Genomic DNA, 20,783 nt, shown 5'->3' with positions numbered 1-20,783 from the left:
CCCACCCCCTGCATCTGGCCTCCCTTGCGCCCCCTTTCCTTGTTCATGAGGCCTGTTTAAGTCCTGTTTGTTCCTAGGGGACCATCAAAAAGCACCTCCTCTAAGGACCTTCTCTCTATATCAGTCAGGAAAACATCTCTCTTTTCTCATGGTTTTAGAGAATGAAAGCTTGCCAAGGGCAGGGTCCATGTTTGGGTTGCTCCGCAGTGGTTTGCACTTCACAAGCACTCAGCACATGCATTATTTTTATTTTTTTTAAAGAGACAGGGTCTTGCTGTGTCATCCAGGTTGGAGTGTAGTGGCACAATTATAGCTCACTGTAGCCTCAAATTCCTGGGCTTGGATGATCTTCCTGCCTCAGCCTCCTGAGTAGCTAGGACTATAGGCATGTGCCACCATGCCCCACTGATTTTTTAATTTTTTGTAGAGTTGGGGTCTTGCTATGTTGCTGAGGTCTTGGCCTGGCAAACGTTTTATACATATTTTGTAAATATTTTAGGCTTTGTGGCCATATGGTCTCTATTGTTACTTTCAGTTCTGCTGTTATCTAATGATGGCATCCACAGACCATATGTCAATATGTTAGTATGGCTATGTTCCAATAAAACTTTATTACAAAAACAGGCAGTGGGCAGAATTTGACTCACTGGCTGTCATTTGCCAGCCCCTGATCTAGACTTTAAGATTTATAGGCAGAAACTCTGTCTTACATATCCAGCGCCTAGCATAATGCCTAGCATGTGATAGATATTTATATGTAATTGTAAATACATATCGAATTAGTTATTGATTTCTCCTTTTAACTTTGGAATGCTTTATGTGATTAAAACTAAAATGTTATTTATTATCATTTTTAATACACATTTGATATATTTATTTTCAGAATCCAGTTCTCAATTTTGAACTACCTATGAATTTGGCAAACTGGTTTCCTCCTCCAAGAATGAGAACAAAAAGAGAAGAAATCCGAAACATAATCCTGAAGCTGCAGGAAGAACAGAGCAAAGAGAAAAAAAAACATAAAGACACTTACTCAACAGAAGCATCTTTAGGTGAAGGAACAGAACAATATGTCAACAGTATCTCAGATTGACCATTTCTGTTGCTTGTCAGTTCTGCCTTCTGAAACTAAATGACTTTCAACTTTGGGTATAGACAGTAAAGAACTGAAGTGCTCACTACTCAGAGTGATTTGGAAATTTTAATGCTTGTAAAAATGTCATATAATTAATTTCCAAAGGAGTATGTATTAAGTAAAAGTCTGTAAATATGTTAATGAGGCCAATTTTTCCAGCATTTATAATTATTTTTTTCACTTGTTAGGAAGCTTTTGTTATGTATTTTCTGTTAATAGTACTTAAAATTGCAACTTCTAAACACGAAATAAAAAAATATTTATAGGAGGAAATGATTAATTTGATATTCTTCAGTGAAGCTTGTATAATTCCTCAGTGGGTGTGACATGTTTCATGGGAATATTCAAGTATCTATGGTAATCTTTTGACCCTTTAGAAATTTTCACAACTCAAAATGTGAAAATAAAATTAAATCTAAGATATTCTGAACTAAGAAGACATCTTCATATGCTTGTATAGCAAGAAAAAAGTAACAGCTTTTAAATTCATATACTTCTGTATGTTCAGAAAACACAAGAAATGTAATAAATATTTATAATTTTACACAGATATTTAACAAGCAGTATTAAGAGCAATTCAAAAAAACAATCTTGAATTATACCACTAAAATATAACTATACTTGCATACATTGTTAAATGCATTTCTGAAGACATCAAAGACTCAGGTTAAAACTGTTTTGGTAAGTGCATCTTGAATTTTAAATATCCCATGTTACCTTTCTATATTATAGCTTAAAGTGTGCTATAATCTGTGTGATATAATTAATTGATGAACATTTTTAATCTGTGTAAACACAGGAATTTAAATAGGAATTTACTATTTTTTGTAATAGCTTTTGCTATTTTTTCATTGCTCATTTTGTTCTTGTTATTTTGATAAAGTATCAGACTTTTTGCTTAAGTTTTTCAGTGTAAATTATTTTTACATGTAAAAGTACTGTATTTAATCAGCTGCATAATGCAGCAAAAATCTTCCTTGAATTCTAAATAGTAAAATGTGATGGTTTTGATGATGGATTTACAACTCATGTTAGGATCTTACATATCTCTACAGAAGCTATTCATTATTTTTCAAATGAAATGGTATACATTTCTTTCAAATTAACTTTTGAGACTCGAAATATATATTTTAAAAGTCATTTTTTGTTAAATAATGAATTTTTCAAAACACATATATCAAAAATAGTTGAGAATAAAAAGGACATTTTTGTCATCAACAATTATTTTATTTCTAATTTGGCCATCTCTGGCATTCTGACCAACATTTGAGGCTATTTTCTTGAATTTAATAAAGCCCATGGGTGTGTTAGGGGTGGATGGGAGTGTTATTTAACAACAAACAAAAGTCTATTGAGACACACTTAGTGAAATATTAAAATGTAAGCCTAAGGTGGTCACCATTAGTGGTATTAATTATAGAGTTGTTTGTTACTTTGAACTATCCTGACAATTTTTTAAAAATTTCTGATTATTTCTTTTGAGTGTTCGCTTGGAGCTATTAGCTTAGATATGAAAAAGAAGAGTTTAATTTTATTATTTACTGAATATGGCAAAACGGTTTTGGATCTCTAATCAAACTAAGACAAAAATGGAAATTGTTTTTTTAAAAAACCTAATAGCAATAAGCAAAATTGGCATAGTTAATTTTTTTAAAATGAACTGTATTTTGTCAGAATTTGAAAATACTGAAAAAAATATTCTAAAATGCTTGTTTTTTTAAAATTTTTAATGGTTACATTTTGCACTCCTAGATAATTTTGGGGAAGATAAAAATAAATTTGTTCCTTGGGCCAATTTAAGTCAATTATGTTTTGACGTGAAAAATATAGATTGGTGTATGTCAGCTTTCTAGAAATAGAGTACTCAGCTATTTAATGCTATTTCTCCCACTTCATGTGAAATTTTAATTTTGGAAGTTAAACTAATGACTTTGCAATATATATATTGAAAATCTTTGGAGGCTGCCAGGTTGGTATATACACACACATTCACTTGACAGTTGTGTACTCTGGTACTTCTGTGTAGTTTAAAGTGTATATCAACCTTTTAAAATGTGTTATTAGTACTTAGAAGTTGTGAAACTGAACTTTAAAGTCTAGAGGATTGTTACTAGACACTGAAACTGCATGACGAGTATCTGGTGTCTTAACTAATTAGATAGATCTGTTGTATTGGTTTTCTTGTTGGATAGAATAACAGTTAATCATTTTGAGAAGAGTTTTAGATTACTTGCCATAAAATTTGTATGTCTCAGCTCTTGGTAGTTTAGGAGCAGAGGTGGTGATGTTTAACTAGTCCCTTCCCTTTGATGTTACTATACCCACTTCAGACAGTATGTTCACGTATGCCTAAAACAGCTTTTCTTTACAGAGTAATCTGTGCTTAAATTCTTAGTCAATTAAATGTAGGAGGTTTTATTTGAAAGCATAAAATGATTTTCTAAATTATAACTTGTTTTAAGTCACCAAAATGAATTCAGTATTTTTTTCAAAAACTATGATCTCTGAAGACTGTAAGACAATGTAAAAATAGAGTAAGAGTATTAATTTTCCAAAAATTGTACTTAAAGTCTTAGACAATTCACTGAACAGGAATAATAAAGAACATATTTTAGTACATAATATATGACCAAGATGTGGTGGAGTAAAGTTACTGGAATATAAAAATGGAAGGGAATAACTTGATCCGAAGAAACAACTCATAAGAGATGAGGCAGTGTAGTGCTGTGTGTCTAGAGGAGATAAGGATAACAAGGCTGCTCTGTTGATCACTTGAAGGACAAAAGGAGAGGGAGGAGATTATTGTGAGGGCATCCTATAGACTGTTTAGCCAACTGAATGTAAAGGAATAGTTTAACAAGTGTGGACAACCAAGCACACAGAGGCAAGACCAGACTGAACTTGGGAAATGTACTGAAATAGTCCAGTAGGGATTTCTGGTACATTTGTCATTTTCCTACCTTCTGGAAGAAGAAAAAGGGTTATGAAAACTGCTGTTCCAAAACAAATTTAAATGTAGAGGGAGAATTGTTTGATCAAGTGGAAGCAATATGAACTATAAGGAAAAATAGCTCTAACATCTTAATTCTGATACTTCAGATTAAGGAATAATGGTAGAGTACTCTAAAACACCATTAAGGAAATCAGGGTGTAATGTACTCAGAGAAAGATGCCATAGACACATGGCCTGAAACACTCAAAAAGAAAACTTAAAAGCTTAGAGGTCTTTATTGCAAATGATTATGGTTAAATTGTCCTTAGTGCCGATGATTACAGTGAGGAGGATAGTATCCAAAACTAGAATTTGTATCTGGAAATGTGCATTAAAGTCACCTGGGGAGCTTTTCAGAGTACACATACCCAGGGTCTCAACCCCAGTGGTGCCATATATTTTGAAAATATTTCCCAGATATTTTTGTGCACACTTCCTTGTAGCAAGCCACTCATTTAAAAGGATCACCGGATGTCCTTGATGGATTTCAGGTTGGTGGTTCCAAAGATAAGGTGGCTTGTCTGCATTTTGTTTCCTGAGATGCTTTAAGATAGATAACACTTTACTTCCTCCCAAATTCCCATTACTAACTTGGGGTCACTGAGTTCATTAAATTGCTGTTACTAAGCCTTGAGAAATTAAAGTACAAGTTGAATATCCATTATCTGAAATGTTTGGGACCAGAGGTGTTTTTGGATTTTGGAATCTTTGCATTTTACCTATTGTTGAGCATCCTAAATCCAAAAATCCAAAATGCTTCAATGAGTATTTCCTTTGAGTGTCAATGCTGGCCCTCAAAAAGTTTTGGGTTTTGGAGCATTTTGAATTTCAGATTTTTGCATTTGGGATGCTCAGCCTGTATTAAGGTGCTCATAGATCAGAGACTAGCAAATGTCCTGATTTTCAAAGGAAGAAAGTAGATTCTGCAAATTATATAGTAGTATACATCAGGCCGGGCGCGATGGCTCATGCCTGTAATCCTAGCACTCTGGGAGGCCGAGGCAGGCAGATTGCTTGAGATCAGGAGTTCGAAACCAGCCTGAGCGAGACCCCGTCTCTACTAAAAATAGAAAGAAATTAATTGACCAACTAAAAACATATATACAAAAAATTAGCCAGGCATGGTGGCACATGCCTGTAGTCTCAGCTACTCGGGAGGCTGAGGCAGTAGGATCGCTTGAGCCCAGGAGATTGAGATTGCTGTGAGCTAGGCTGATGCCACGACACTCACTCTAGCTTGGGCAACAAACTGAGACTCTGTCTCAAAAAATAACAAAAACAAAATAGAAACAAATTATATAGTAGTATACATCTACTCTTGATAAGATTCTAAGGTGAATTATTAGAAGTCTCATGCATCATCCATTGTGCCACAGAGCCAGCTCTAAGATGAATTATTAAATGGCTGGTTTGTGAACTTTTCAAGTAGAGGTCACCAGGAGTCAAGGGGACCACTAAAAAGCAAGATGGTTTTACATTTTTAATACTATTTTGAACTAGTTAATCCATAGAATGCAGGCAGACCAACAATTCCCAAGTGTGTTTGATAACTTAGTTTTAATAGATAATAGATTCTGTTAAGTAAGTTTAGAAAACAGTTTAAACCCAGTTAGCAGGTTTGTTTATAGGACATCTAGGAGCCTTTAATATGCTAACATGCAGAACATGAGGAAAATACAGAACACAGCACACTATAGAATGTGGCCATATCTGCTTTCTCTCCTAGCCTGGCTCTCTGAACTCCCTTATAAATATTACTCATCAAAAGACATAGAGTTAACTATTTGGGGGTAGTGGGGGATGGTGTTGTGAACTGAACTTCAATAGAAGGTGCTTTTGAAATGGATATAAGGTTGTTTGTTGTTGTTGTTTACATTAATAGTTGATGTATGATTTGGAAACTTGAAAATAAGTGACTAGTTTGTTGGAGAAGTGAATTTCCTTGAGGAGCATTTTTCTTTAATGATTATAATGAAAATAACCATTGTGATGAAAAAGTTACCAATCTGATTCTTTTATACAAGTGGATTCTTGTAGAAAAGTGGATTTGGTGATAATTTTTTGTAAGGTCATCAGATCCCCTAAACTTAGACCAAGAAATTGTATAAATATATGAAAGTGAATTGAAAGAGTATCTGGAGGCTGGAGGCTTTTTCTTCTGTTTATATCTGAACCACTTAACTGCTAGATTAAACCTCCTCCAACTTCCATTCCATTGTCTATTTTAGAATTAAACTACAATAGACAAACTATACCTAGAAGCATTTTTTTCTCTTAAAGAAATCTGTGCAAAAAAGTACTCTTTATAAGCTAAAAAGTATTAATATACTTCCAATGTTTTTAACCCCTCAAATACTGAGAACAAGTTGTTCAAACCTGTTATAAAATGTATTGTTATTATGTTTTTATAATTAGTTTTATACATGGTGACAGCAGAAGATTTGATCAAATTAGATGAAAAGAAATTAGTCCTCAAATATTGAATAAATGTTTTAAGTACCTACTTTGTACTAGGTGTTACCAATGAAACAGGAGCCAAACAGATACCATCTTTTCTCCTCATGGAGCTTCCTTAAGTATAATGGGAAATGCATCTGTTGTTAATCAGCATCACAAATTAATAATTTCAAGTAGGTGCCATGCAGGAAAAGTATAGAGTGTGTTAAGATGAAATAGCCTAATCTAGAAAGTTAGGGAAGTCTTCCCTGAGGTGTGACGTTTGAATTACTGGTTAGACATAACTGAACAAAGGCTGCAAGGGGAAGAGAGGAAGCACTTGTAGGCTGTGCAAAGGCCCTGAAGTAGGAAGCTGTGTGATTTGTCTTAAATGGTAATAGGCTCATTTATTAAGCATGCACTATATGCCAGACATTGGTCAGCATTTTAAATGAGTGAATTAATTTATTCCTCACAATGACCTTATGAGAAATGTATTGTTATTACTCCCAATTTCCAAGAAAAACAGGTCCAAAGAAATAGCTTCCCCAGCAAAGCTGGACTTTGAATATACAATCTTAGCTTAGAGGCTAGGTGAACCTGTACTAGATAAAATGAAAATAGATAAGATGTATATGTATTTTTTTAGAGATGCACTGTGGCAGAATCTTGATTATTATTGAAACTGGGTTTGTGGGGGTTGTTGAATTGTGGTTTGTTTGGTTTTGGTTTTGTTGTTTCTTTTTTTGAGTCAAGGTCTCACTCTGGTGCCTGGGGTAGAGTGCAGTGGCAGGATCATAGCTCACTGCAGCCTCAAACTCTTGGCCTCGAGTGATTCCCATGCCTCAGCCTGCTGAGCAGCTGGGTGCATCACCGTACCTGGCTAATTTTTCTATTTTCTGTAGGGACAGGGTCTCACTATTGCCCACGCTGGTCTTGAACTCCTGAGCTCAAGTGATCCTCCTGCCTTAGCCTCCCAGGTGCTAGGATTACAGGCATGAACCACCATGTCTGGCCTTGTTATTTTTTATGTTTAAACATTTTCAAAAATTTTTAAATATAATTAAAGGAGGTCTGTGTAACCGGAGCTCAGAGTGAGGTAGAAAGGTAGGCTGGGACTTAATCATGCAGGGCCTTGAAGCCATAGTCAAGGTTTTGGTCATATCCTAAAAAGTCATTGAAGCGTTTCAAGCAGAAGAATAACATGATCAAATGTTGAAAAGATCACAGTGGTAATGAAAGCATTACTGGGGGACAAGAATGAGTGTAAACCTCTAGTATTTTAAACAAATTGTGAATTGCTTTATTTAAAGGATACAATTAATGACTATGATTGTAGGAATGCTGAAATGATAAGACATAATTTGGACATTTCATTTGAAATGTTCCCTTCAGAAACATGCAGTAAGAATAGGAAAGGGTGTTCCTTTGTCCCAGTCAGAACTAATTTTTTTTTCTTTATGAAGAAAAGATTATGAAAGATATTTAAATGTATACAGCTGAAAAATGGACAGAAAACAAGCCAGCATGGTGGTACACACCTGTAGTCCCAGCTACTCAGGAGGCTGAGGTGGGAGGATCACTTGAGACCAGGAGTTCAAGGCCGTAGTGCACTATGATCGCACCTGTGACTAGCCACTGCATTCTAGCCTAGGCAATATACTGAGATCCCCAACTCTATTAAAAAAATATATGACTAATGAAGATATTGTTGACAGAAAATTGATTTTGGAAGCAAAATTATAAAGCATGTGACACTACCAAAGAAAAAGCATTAAAATTTTTTTAGACACCAAAGTTTTATATTTTTGAATATAAAAAATATATAAAATTAGCATGAAATACCAACATTCCATTGTCTTCACAGAAAAAGTACTTTATTGGTGTAAATTTAAACAACTTATTATACTTGACTTAATCAGGCAACATTTCCAAACTTGTTTCTTAGGGAAACTGCCCAAAACACCTGTAACATAGCTAGTTAGGTTTTGTATCTTGCTCTCTTCCATCCTATCCTCGTGTCATAGTTAATTGGATTTAAGGTGGACACCTGATCATAAGGAACGTTAGTTTGTAGTGATATGACCTAGCAAATAAAAAGCAAACAAAAATAGGCCAATCAGATATGATCATTAGGAATTTAGGTTGAAAATAAGGAAAGAATTTGCAAATTGGAAGAAGAGAGAAGAGTGTGTTAAAATGAATCTAATAAATTATCTTATTTCTAAGATGGACATTCCCTAACACACACACACATTTTAACCTCTGAAATAAGGCTACATCTTTTCAAATAAGGATACTTTAATTTGCATCAGAATTACCTGGAAGCCTTGATAAAACAGATTGCTGGGCCCCACATCCAGAGCTTTTGATTCAGGGGTTCTGCAAGTTTACATTTCTAAGAAGTTCCCAATGACATATGGCTTCTTAGTTACGTTTTCAGCCAGGTGTGTGAAAACCTCTTGATCCAGGTAAAACCCAAAAGGTATCAAAGTATCAGGATTCATGAAATACTATATGAAATTATTTGATCATATCTATTCAGCAATATTTGTAATTATAATTAAATGTGGATAACCAGCATGTGATCACACCACTGGTTTTTTATTATGGTCTGGATTTAATTTTCTTTATAATCTATTTTAACTTTGTATGTATTCTTGGATATTTTTCTCCATATTCAGATAATCTTTTGTATACATCTATATATAATAATATATGTATAAAGATTTTTTGTTAATTGTTTTTCTTATAAAAACTAGGATAATTTATATAAACACATTTCAGAATCTTTCTTTTGTCTCAGCATATCTTGGGGAAATCAATCTAGGCCATCTGGTATAATTAAAGTTCATTTTACGATGGACCATAATTTATTTAGCTATTCCCTTGCTCTATCAGTAGAATAGGTTTGACGGTTGTGCTATAGCAACAATTCCAAAATCTCAGGACTTACCCTTCCCAAAAAGTTATTTTATTTTATTTTATTTTTTTGAGACAGAGTCTCGCTCTCTGGGGAGTAGAGTGGGAGTGGTGTCATCGTAGCTCACAGCAACCTCAAACTCCTGGGCTCAAGCAATCCTCCTGCCTTAGCCTCCCAAGTAGCTGGGACTACAGGCATGCGCCACGATGCCCGGCTAATTTTTTCTACTTTTAGTAGAGACAATGGGGGGGCAGAGAGGAGTGGGGGCTGCATCTCACTCTTGCTTAGGCTACTCTACAACTCCTGATCCCAAGCAATCCTCCCTCATTGGCCTCCCAGAGTGCTGGGATTACAGGTGCAAGCCACTGCCCCACCCCCAAAAAGGTGTCTTCTTTGGTGATGCTACCTGTCCAAAAAGAGTAAAGTAGGGGAGCTCTGTTCTTCAGGTACATACCCAAACTGATGAAGCTCTAGTTCAAGGATCCTCAAACTTTTTAAATGGGGCCAGTTCACTGTCCCTCATACCATTGGAGAGTGCGCACTGTGGGCATGGGACAAGTCGGCTGCTAAGCAGGACTGGCAGCTGCGGCAAAAACAGCTGGCCGGCCGGATGAATGTCCTAGGCGGGCGGCATGTGGCCCGAGGCCCATAGTTTGAGGATGCCTGCTCTAGCTGATACAAGCTTCCACAGCCATTCCAGAGTGAGTAGAGTAACTGGAGAGCAGCATGTTGATTGGTAAAGCTACACAGAAGTGTCACTTCCATTCACACTGCACCAGCCTAAGTAAGTCAGTGGACACTCCTAACTTCAGATGGAACAAAATTTACACTTACAGTATTTCCAGAAGGAGAGGAATGTATTTATGACTACCATGCTACTAAGGGGCATTCACTTTGTTTCCATTTTTGGCAACCATGATCATGTAATATATTTCCCTGTTTCTTTTATATGCTGATAGTTTTATTTCTTTCAAAAAGATTCCCAAGGATTGCTGGATCAGTCATGTTTATTTTTGATTTTTGTAGGTTTTACTAGCTTATTTTCCAAAAGGATGTAAGAATTTACATTTTCCACAGCCATTTATTAAATATAATGTTTCCTGCATTCCTACCAATAGGTGTTATAGCTTTTTAATTTTGCAAGTCTTTTGCTATTATATAAAGCTATTTTTCACTATACTTTGATTTGCATTTCCCTGATCATTAGTTTACATTTGAAGTGTTTGTTTGTTTTTGTGGTGACTGTGCCTATCATCTGACCATTTTCCATTGGATTAGTCTTTTTTTCCCATTAATATTTAAGGCTTCTGCTTATTACATTGCCATCTCTGTTACAAATGTATTTTTCCATAATCTATTATCTGTAGACTTTATGGTATATTTTCCATACCAAAATTTTATTTTTATATATCCTTTGTGTTTTTAATCTTCTTGTTAGTAATCTTCTTGACTCTGCATAGTACATAGAGTTGCATATTTCTTGCAAGATTTTTAAAAATTTAATAAAACTATGAAATTTACTTCTTTATAGGGCAAAAGATATGAATGTTATATCCTTTAAAATAAACTGATAAATGGGTTGGGCACAGTGGCTCATGCCTGTAATCCTAGCACTCTGGGAGGCCGAAGCAGGTGGATCCCTCGAGATCAGGAGTTCGCAACCAGCCTGAGCAAGAGTGAGACCCCGTCTCTTCTATAAATAGAAAGAAATTAATTGGCCAACTAATACATATGGAATAAATTAGCTAGGCATGGTGGTGCATGCCTGTAGTCCCAGCTACTTGTGAGGCTTAGGCAGTAGGATAGCTTGAGCCCAGGAGTTTGAGGTTGCTGTGAGCTAGGCTGAGGCCACAGCACTCACTCTAGCCTGGGCAACAAAGTGAGACTCTGTCTAAATAAATAAATAAATAGATAGATAGATAGATAGATAGATAGATAGATAGATAGATAGATAGATAAACAAACAAACAAACAAACAAACAAACTCATAAATGGAAGTAAATGTTTCCCTGAGTTTTGTGAACCACTCTAGCAAATTGTCAAACCTGAGAAGGGGTTGTAGGAACTGCTGATTCACAGATGATCAGTCAGAAGTACAGGTGATATGGGACTTGAGACTGGCATCTGAAGGGAGGGGAGTCTTGTAGTTTTGAGCCCTATGCTTAGGTATATTGGGTCAGAATTGAATTGAATGTAAGATACCCAGTTGATGTTGGAAGAGGTGAAGAATTACTACACACATTGGTGTCAGAAGTATTCTGTTAGTGTACAGGAAAATAGTTTTCCTTTTACATTTTTACACATGCATAAAAAGTGCACAGAACATGAATGAATGTATAGCTCAATAAACTATCACTAAGTAAATGCACCTGTATAGCCCATCACCCAGGTAAAAAATAAAACATTATCAGTGTCTTCAAAGCCTCCACATGCCTCCTCTTAATCTACCAACCCTTTTTAATATACCATTTTGAATAACTAGTAGGGGTGATAGATTACATTATTTATTGTTCAGGAAACATTTGTTCCCCACACATTAATAAAACTATTCATCCTGCCCCACTAAGGCTGGGATTGTCCATTTGATTTTTTTGACCAATGGAATGTAGGCAGAAGTACCACTGTGCCAATTGTGAGCCTGGGCTTTAATAAGAGGCACCACATATTTCTTACTTCTCACAAAAGGAGAACATGGCCCTCGTAGTCACTGAACATTCATTTTGAGCCCTAGAATGAGACACATGCACAGACAATTGACAAGCAGCCAGAACTAGAGTTGCCCCATGTGACCCATATACTTTCTAGGAAGAAAATGAATGCTTTTTGTATATGCCATTGAGATTTTGTTGGCTACATAGCAAAGGCTGAGTAATACAATAATTATTTGGTAAATCTCAATAAAGCCAAGGTGAATAAACTCAGGTAACTACTCTGGGAATTTATTTGATGCTTTGTTAACTTCAAACTTATGTTTATTATTAACTGTAGGATACAATATTTGACTCTGACACATACTTAATTGGGAACTTCCTGGTCAGTGATTACTCAGTACTTCCTTGAACTATTTCAGGATACTACTATTATTAAGGCAAGGAAATCAGCCACTACCAATCTTTTCCTTTATTTAATAAACATTTTTCAGAAGAATAATGTGTATCACTAATTTCTTTAAATAGTACTTCCCACTCCCAGTCTTTTATTATTTTTTTATGTTATATACATAGTAGTTTTTGTATTACATGGTATCAACTTTGGATATTTCATTCATAACCTTGAAAGTACAATTTATTTTTATTTTTATATATTTTGCAAGATAGCAACATTGTAGAATGTCTTACACATGTGAAACTGAAGGATAATTGATGAAAATAAACATTTCAAGTACTATGAAAATTCATTTTATACAAAAATGAGATAAAATGAACAGTACAGATATACTTTAGAAAGATTGGATCACCTGTGGAATAATCATTTACATTTAAATTTCATGTTCCTATGGATAATTGAGCAAAGCCCCCTTCCTCTCATCTATAACAAAGCTCCAAAATGTTCTCAAAAAATATTTCTAGGAGGGTACAGTGATTCATATCTATAATCCTAGCACTTTATTAGGAAGCCAAGGTGGGAGGATCCCTTGAGGCCAGAAGTTGGAGAACAGCCTGGGCAACATATCAAGATCCCATGTCTACAAATAATTAAAAAAAAATAGCCACATGTGGTGGCACACACCTGTTGTCCTAGTTATTCAGGGAGCTGAGGCAGGAGGATAGCTTGAGCCCAAGAGTTCAAGGCTGCAGTGAGCTATGATCGCACCACTGCAATCTAGCCTGGGCAACAGAGCAAGACCCTGTATCCAAAAAATTGATTTCTAAAGGACCTCCACTGTCAAGAGTATGAATCTGAAAGAGCTGGAGTTCATTGTGCTCAGTCCATTTCGCCAACTTTTACTGGGTGTACACCTTTTATGTCCCAGCTAGCTCTGAATGTCCAAAGAGAAGCAAGACCTCAGTGAGGTCACATAAATAAAACAGACACATATATAAAACATTCAATATAATACAAAGTATGCTAAAATAGAAGTTCACACAGATTATTTCCCGTAGGCATTAAATCCAATCTGAAGGTAGAATTATGTTTATATTAATGTTTAAATAAGGATCAAACTATCATTGAAAATGATTAAATTTTAACCAATTTAGGATTAATTGATAAAACTACAATTTTACAGATTTTAAAAACCATTAATTTTTTGGCATATTTTCTGGATTTTATGTAGACTGTAGAGAACTGACTGTAGAGAACAGAATTGTGCCACTGAATTCTTCTTTTATTTTTCTGGTGTTTATCCCCAATGTATGTAGATTGTCTAAAACAAGTATATATTTATGGTTTCCTTTCTCCAAATTTAATTCAAGCTTGCTTTTCTACTTTCTTAAAGCTTCTTTAAATCATACATTTGATTTTTTTTTTCTGAGATAAAGTCTTGCTCGGTTGTCAGGATATATAGTGCAGTGGTGTCATCATAGCTCACTGCAACCTCAAACTCCTGGGCTTGAGTGATCCTCCTGCCTAAAGCCTTCGGAGTAACTGGGACTATAAGCAAGCACCACACCTGGCTCATTTTTTTTTCTATTTTTTGTAGAGACATGGTCTTGCTGTTGCTTAGGCTGGTCTCAAACTTCTGGGTGCAAGGAACCCTCCCGCCTTGGCCTCCCAAAGTGCTAGGATTACAGTGTGAGCTTCCTTGCCAGGCCCAAACATTTGATTTTTAAAATAATATTTTATTTATAATATTCAACAATAACATATATTCAACTACATTTATTATATTCCTGGAAGTATTAATATTTAATAATATAGATACAGCAGAAAGACTTCTCTTGATTAGGAAAACATTTTAGAAGTTATATATTTTGTTTTTTTTTTTGAGACAGAGTCTCACTTTGTTGCCTAGGCTAGAGTGAGTGCCATGGCATCAGCCTAGCTCACAGCAACCTCGATCTCCTGGGCTCAAGCAATCCTCCTGCCTCAGCCTCCCGAGTAGCTGGGACTACAGGTATGCGCCACCATGCCTAGCTAATTTTTTGTATATATATTTTTGGTTGGTCAATTAATTTCTTTCTATTTTTAGTAGAGACAGGGTCTCACTCAGGTTGGTTTTGAACTCTTGACCTTGAGCAATCCACCCGCCTTGGCCTCCCAGAGTGCTAGGATTACAGGTGTGAGCTACCACGACCGGCCTAGAAGTTATATTTTTATATAAATTTCTGTGAATTTTTTAACATTCAGATTTCACAAGATGTGGAAAATGGGCTACACATCTGTTCGCCATCAAATTGGTACCGACTGACTAAAACTATGGTGCTCAAAAAATGGTAGTGTTCAACAGGGATTTGGGGGTGGGGGAGACCCACATCTTAAGGAAGTGGCGAGCATTGTGGGGAGGGAGAGGTAAAGATATACATTGTAACCAAAATGTCTGAAAAAGAAATCTGTAATCGGGAAGTGGGCAGGTGGAAGGAGGGCGGAGGGGAAGGGTGTGTATTTACACGGAGGGTGCGGTGCACACCACCTGGAGGCTGGACACACTAGAAGCTCTGGAGGGAGGGGGCAGGGGCAAGATATGTTACCCTAACAATATCTGTACCCCCATAATATGAAGTAATAGAAAAAAAATTCATATTTCATCAAAACTGCATATAACAAAGAAATTCTGTAATTGACTTCTCATATTAATTTCTACATTTAAAATAAAACTAATTTCAAATAAGTGTTAGTATTGATTTTATTTTTAAAGAGTTACTTTCTTCTTGTTCAAATATACATACAAAATTGTCTAGCATTTAACATGTTCAAGATTATTAGTACATATATGAATGTATTCTTTTATATGTATTTATTATTTGATTACATTATCTATACGTGGGCACTGATAATATGCTATTTGTTGACTTCTTCGTAGTTTGCAAAATGCTTTAATTCTTTCATTATCTTATTTAATCCTTTCCCTATACGAGGTGATATTAACATTGATATTTTATTGGTTACTAAATTAAATCTCAGAGAGATTAGGTGATTTATACAGGTCACAGTCCTTTAGAGCCAGGCCTAGAAGCTGGCTCCTCCTTGTGGTGTCCAGTGCTGTCATTCCTCTGCACACTTTTCATTGGGTGATAAAATAAATTCTAATCCATTATAATTCTGCTCCTCTAGCATGGCCTTCACATATTTGCTTTCTTTTTGTCTCTACAACTTGATTAGGTTACATTTAGCTCAGTGAGTATGAAAAAAATGATCAACTCTCCTCTGTCCTTTTTCAAGTTACTACACTCAAGCTAAGGGTCACAAGATAGGACAAAGGAGATGAAAGATGATTATTAAGACATCTGACAGTTCATTTAAAGTGTTTGAGGTGATAATCTTTAGTACACATGTGCTATTGTTTTCAGTTCACTGTAAATTATAATACTGCTAGAACAGTTTAGACAAACTAGGTGGGAGTTTGAATTAGAGAAATTATAGTGAAATCGCCAGAAGCTAGAATGTTAAGAAATGTGTGCTAGTCTGGTAAAGGATTTTTAAAATTTATCTATTTGTAAAAGACATTTCTGCTTTAATTTTAGTCCTTTTTTTTTTTTTTTTTTTTTTTGAGACAGAGTCTTGCTTTGTTCCCCAGGCTAGAGTGAGTGCTGTGTCGTCAGCCTAGCTCACAGCAACCTCAAACTCCTGGGCTCAAGCAATCCTCCTGCCTCAGCCTCCCGAGTAGCTGGGACTACAGGCATGCGCCACCATGCTCGGCTAATTTTTTCTATATATATTAGTTGGCCAATTAATTTCTTTATATTTATAGTAGAGACGGGGTCTCGCTCTTGCTCAGGCTGGTTTCGAACTCCTGACCTTCAGCAATCCGCCCACCTCAGCCTCCCAGCGTGCTAGGATTACAGGCGTGAGCCACCTCGCCCGGCCAATTTTAGTCCTTTATATTGAAAAATCTTTCTAATATATCAGCCTACTTTCTTTCCAGATGAAATTCAGGAGGATAAATATCATTTAGTCTTTCTGAAGAAATGATTTATGATCTCACAGTCATTACATTAAATGTTAGATTTTTTCCCCATCATAAAGTATGGTAGATGCAGACGTTGATGGTGTGTGAGTATAGGTTAAGATATACTCTGCGGAAAAAGCTGTAACATCATTTCTTTAGGGACCTGCTTATTTCCTGCAATTTATTTTCCTATAAATTCCAGCTGGTTAATATTAGTGCAGATTTGTTAACAACTGAGGAAATAACCAAAATTTCTCATATAAGTTATAGTATTATATATATCTCATTTATTTATTAAATAAATACTTGAATACCTACTCATTCTTCTTTTATAAAATAGGGATATTTATTTTTATTTTTGAGACAGTCTTGCTTTGTTGCCCAGGCTAGAGTGAGTGCTGTGGCACCAGCCTAGCTCACAGCAACCTCAAACTCCTGGGCTCAAGCAATCCTCCTGCCTCAGCCTCCCGAGTAGCTGGGACTACAGGCATGCGCCACCATGCCCGGCTAATTTTTTCTATATATATTAGTTGGCCAATTAATTTCTTTCTATTTTTATAGTAGAGACGGGGTCTCACTCTTGCTCAGGCTGGTTTCGAACTCCTGACCTCGAGCAATCCGCCCGCCTTGGTCTCCCATAGTGCTAGGATTACAGGTGTGAGCCACCGCACCCAGCCAAAATGGGGATAACAATAGAACTTCTCTGTGTCTATCGAGTTCTTGGTTGAAGGCAATGGAAACAAACTCTAGCTCACTTATCCAGAAAGAGAATGTAAGGAAAGAATATCACACAGCACACAATCACTGGGAATAGTGGAGAATCAGGAGTGTAAAATGTGCAGAGCCATCTTTAGGATGTCAGTGTCAACACTATCACGAGCAGAACCTGGCTGCCACAACCATCCTAGCTGCTGTGAATCATTTCTATCTCTGCATCCTTGCATCACTTTGTTCAGATTCCAACTTTCCGGTGAGAACATCCATTGGGGTAGGGTACCTGTGGCGATGGGATCCTTGAGTATGGCCTTTTGACTGAATACAGACTTCACAGAACATATCACCTTATTAAAAGGATCTGTTCTGTAAAATTTGGATTCAGTCAATGGGCCACACTCGGGGGTCTGGAGGACCACATGTGGCCTTGAGGCCAAAGCTTCTCTACCTCATGGCCCCAGCTACCAGGTAGTGGGCAAAAGGATATTGGCCCAAATCAGTTTCCAAAGTGTGAGGTGGGCTCTGCCTCCACTAAGAGTCAAAAGTAAGGATTCTCCAAATAAGATGAGAGTCCAGAAGGTAGGCAGGCAGAAAGCAAATGCTTATTACCACATTGTCTTATATGGCGATGAAGATTTAAGCATGGTTTATGTAAAGTGCTGGCACATGGTAAACATTCACTAGGTTATAGCACTGTTATTTTTATTAATTAAATGAGGCAGGCAATGTGCCAATGCAATAATAAGCTAAGAAAATAAGAAGAAAGAATTTTAATTTAAAAGCTCAGTCTTTTGGGAGGCTTATGAGAGGGAGAAACATATTTAATTTAAAAAAACAACATAATTATAAGACTACTTAGCAAGTGCTACAGTATAGGTATGAACAGATGCTCTGGAGAATGGGGAAAATGAGAACTAATTCTGCCAGAAAGTTAGGACGGACAAAACAATAGTCAGTAAACTAAGTTTTGAAGATTGAGAGGAACATCATGAAATGGTACGGCATGTTTGAATTCCTATGACTGTATGGGCTTTTGAGGGGTTCTGTATACCATGGGAATGGGTTTATCTGAAGAGTATTTATAGAAAAAATTATCCAACGATCCTTGTTAAAGCATGGTGAAGCAGACATAATTCAGGACCATAACGTTAGGAATAGGGACCATGGCAGTGGGACTTTGCAGTGTGGGGAGAGGGACTAGGCTCAACTCTGAATACAGAATGGGCAAGTGGGAACTGGGGGTCAGTGGATGGAAAATTACTAAGAGGTAACATCAGAGGTAAAGGGAGTTCTGGCTAAACCAACCTAACAGGATTTTTACTGAAGACAGGCCAGAGTGATCAGACATCACCTGTGGGATGGTGGAGGATGAAGACCCACATCAGATATTGAGGGTGATCAGATAATGAGGATGGGGCTGCTTGCTCAACTGACTCAGCAAGGCTCTTGCTGCAGCTGGATTTCATAAGGAAGTGCACAGATGGGCCTAGGAGGAGGTTCAGAAGCCTGACTAAGCCTAGTCAAGCAAAGAATCTTTGCCAGAGGCACCAGGACTTGGCAAAGGGGATGACAGGATCAGATGTGGGAGACGGGTGTAACTCCCTAGGAGCGACAGAGTGGACTAGAGTAAGCAGAAGCAATGCCAAGAGTTTAGATAAAAGAAGATGATGGTCTGTACTAAGGGAAGATGGAGAGTAAAGGCATCAACTTGGAAATATTTTATGACTTAGAATGAACTGGATTTTGTGACTCCAAAATTAGGGTAGAGGAAAGAAAAGAGTCCTGGGTGATTTAAACCCCATAATCTAGTTGCTGGTGATACTATTCACAGTCATAATAGGGTTGGTTGGCAAGGGAATTGAGACAGTTGGGAGGGGAAAGATAACGAGTTTCTGTGATGTAACCTTTTGTTGTTCAGCCTGCCTCATTTAAGAGTTGGTGACACAGATGCAGTTGAAGCTGTTAAAGGGGGCATCAGCTAGGGAGGGTATAGAGACCCTTTACACACCCATAATACCTAATCCAACAAAACTGAAGAGACATACCCACAATATTTGGCCTATAGTTTCAGGGGGGGTCATGTTCCCATCTATGATAGGGAATCTATGGATCTCAGTTTAGGAATTTCTGGGGTGGCACCAGAAGACCCAGGGAAGAGTATTCCAAATATTTAATGGGTGAGAGAAAAGCCAAAAAATTAAGTCATGTACCATTTAATAACCTTTGATCAGCTACAGACTACATATAAGTAATGGTCTTGGCAGGGCGTGGTGGTTCACGCCTGTAATCCTAGTGCTCTGGGAGGCCGAGGCGGGAGGATCGTTTGAGCTCAGGAGTTCAAGACCAGCCTGAACAAGAGTGAGAGCCTGTCTCTACTAAAAATAGAAAGAAATTAGCTGGACAACTAAATATATATATATATATATATAATTAGCTGAGCATGGTGGTGCATACCTGTAGTTCCAGCTACTCGGGAGGTTGAGGCAGGAGGATCGCTTGAGCCCAGAAGTGTGAGGTTGCTGTGAGCTAGACTGACACCATGGCACTCTAGCCTGGGTAACAAGAGTTAGACTATCTCAAAAAAAAAAAAAAAAAAAAAAGTAATGGTTTCATAAGATTATAATACCATGTTTTTATTGTACCTTTTCTGTCTAGATATGTTTAGATACACCATTGTGTATCTAAATATTCTTACCATTGTGTTACAGATGCCTACAGTATTCGGTATAGTAACACATTATACAGGTTTGTTGCCTAGGAGTGATAGGCTATACCACATAGCCTAGTTGTATAGTAGGCTATACTAAATTTGTCTAAGTATACTCTATGATGTTTATACAACTATAAAATCACCTAAGACAAATTTCTCAGAATGCATTCCTGTCGTTAAGTGACACATGACTGTATAAGTATGGAATACATTTTTTTTTTTTTTTTTTTGAGACAGAGTCTCACTTCTGTTGCTCGGGCTAGAATGCCATGGTGTCAGCCTAGCTCACAGCAACCTCAAACTCCTGGGCTCAAGTGATCCTCCTGCCTCAGCCTCCTGAGTAGCTGGGACTACAGGCATGTGCCACCATTCCCAGCTAATTTTTTCTATATATTTTTAGTTGGCCAATTAATTTCTTTCCATTTTTAGTAGAGACAGGGTCTCACTCTCAGTCTTGCCTGGTCTCGAACTCCTGAGCTTGAGCCATCCAACGGCCATGGCCTCCCAGAGTGCTAGGATTACAGGTGTGAGCCACCAAACCTGGCCTGGAATAAATTGTTTAAGATGAGTTTTGGCAACAAATAAGAGTTGTATCCACATGCTTAATGACAGTAAATGCAATTTCTTAGAATTGTCAACTCTCTTGCCATTTCTCAGATCTCTAGTCATGTTTAAAAAAACAAAAACCTCTCTTTTCATTTGTTCATCCATCTGTCCCATTTATTCAACAGTACTAATGGTAGGCACGGTTTAATGAGTGCCTACCATGTGAAAATCACTGTGCTTGGCACTAGAAACTCAAAGAAAAGTCCACTACTCTGCCCT

At 36.9% G+C, this 20,783-nt stretch overlaps 1 protein-coding gene across 4 annotated transcripts in view; it reads left to right on the top strand.

Moving 5' to 3' along the window:
* Positions 1–9,677, top strand: part of SENP6 (SUMO specific peptidase 6) — a 112,612-nt gene extending 102,935 nt beyond the window's left edge. Inside the window, exon 18 of one of the 4 annotated variants that reach the window (XM_076003178.1) lies at positions 884–9,677. In XM_076003178.1, the coding sequence (XP_075859293.1) occupies positions 884–1,093 (210 nt within the window). In that variant the 3' untranslated portion in view covers positions 1,094–9,677. The remainder of the gene's footprint in view (positions 1–883) is intronic. The other 3 variants (XM_012743141.3, XM_012743137.3, XM_012743136.2) reach the window with 3 other exon arrangements.
* Positions 9,678–20,783: the final 11,106 nt, after the last annotated feature.

Source organism: Microcebus murinus, chromosome 5 (assembly GCF_040939455.1).
Source record: "Microcebus murinus isolate Inina chromosome 5, M.murinus_Inina_mat1.0, whole genome shotgun sequence".
Classification (NCBI taxonomy): Eukaryota; Metazoa; Chordata; class Mammalia; order Primates; family Cheirogaleidae; genus Microcebus; species Microcebus murinus.
Note: the sequence above shows the minus strand (reverse complement) of the source record. Positions and strands in the feature narration are given on the sequence as shown.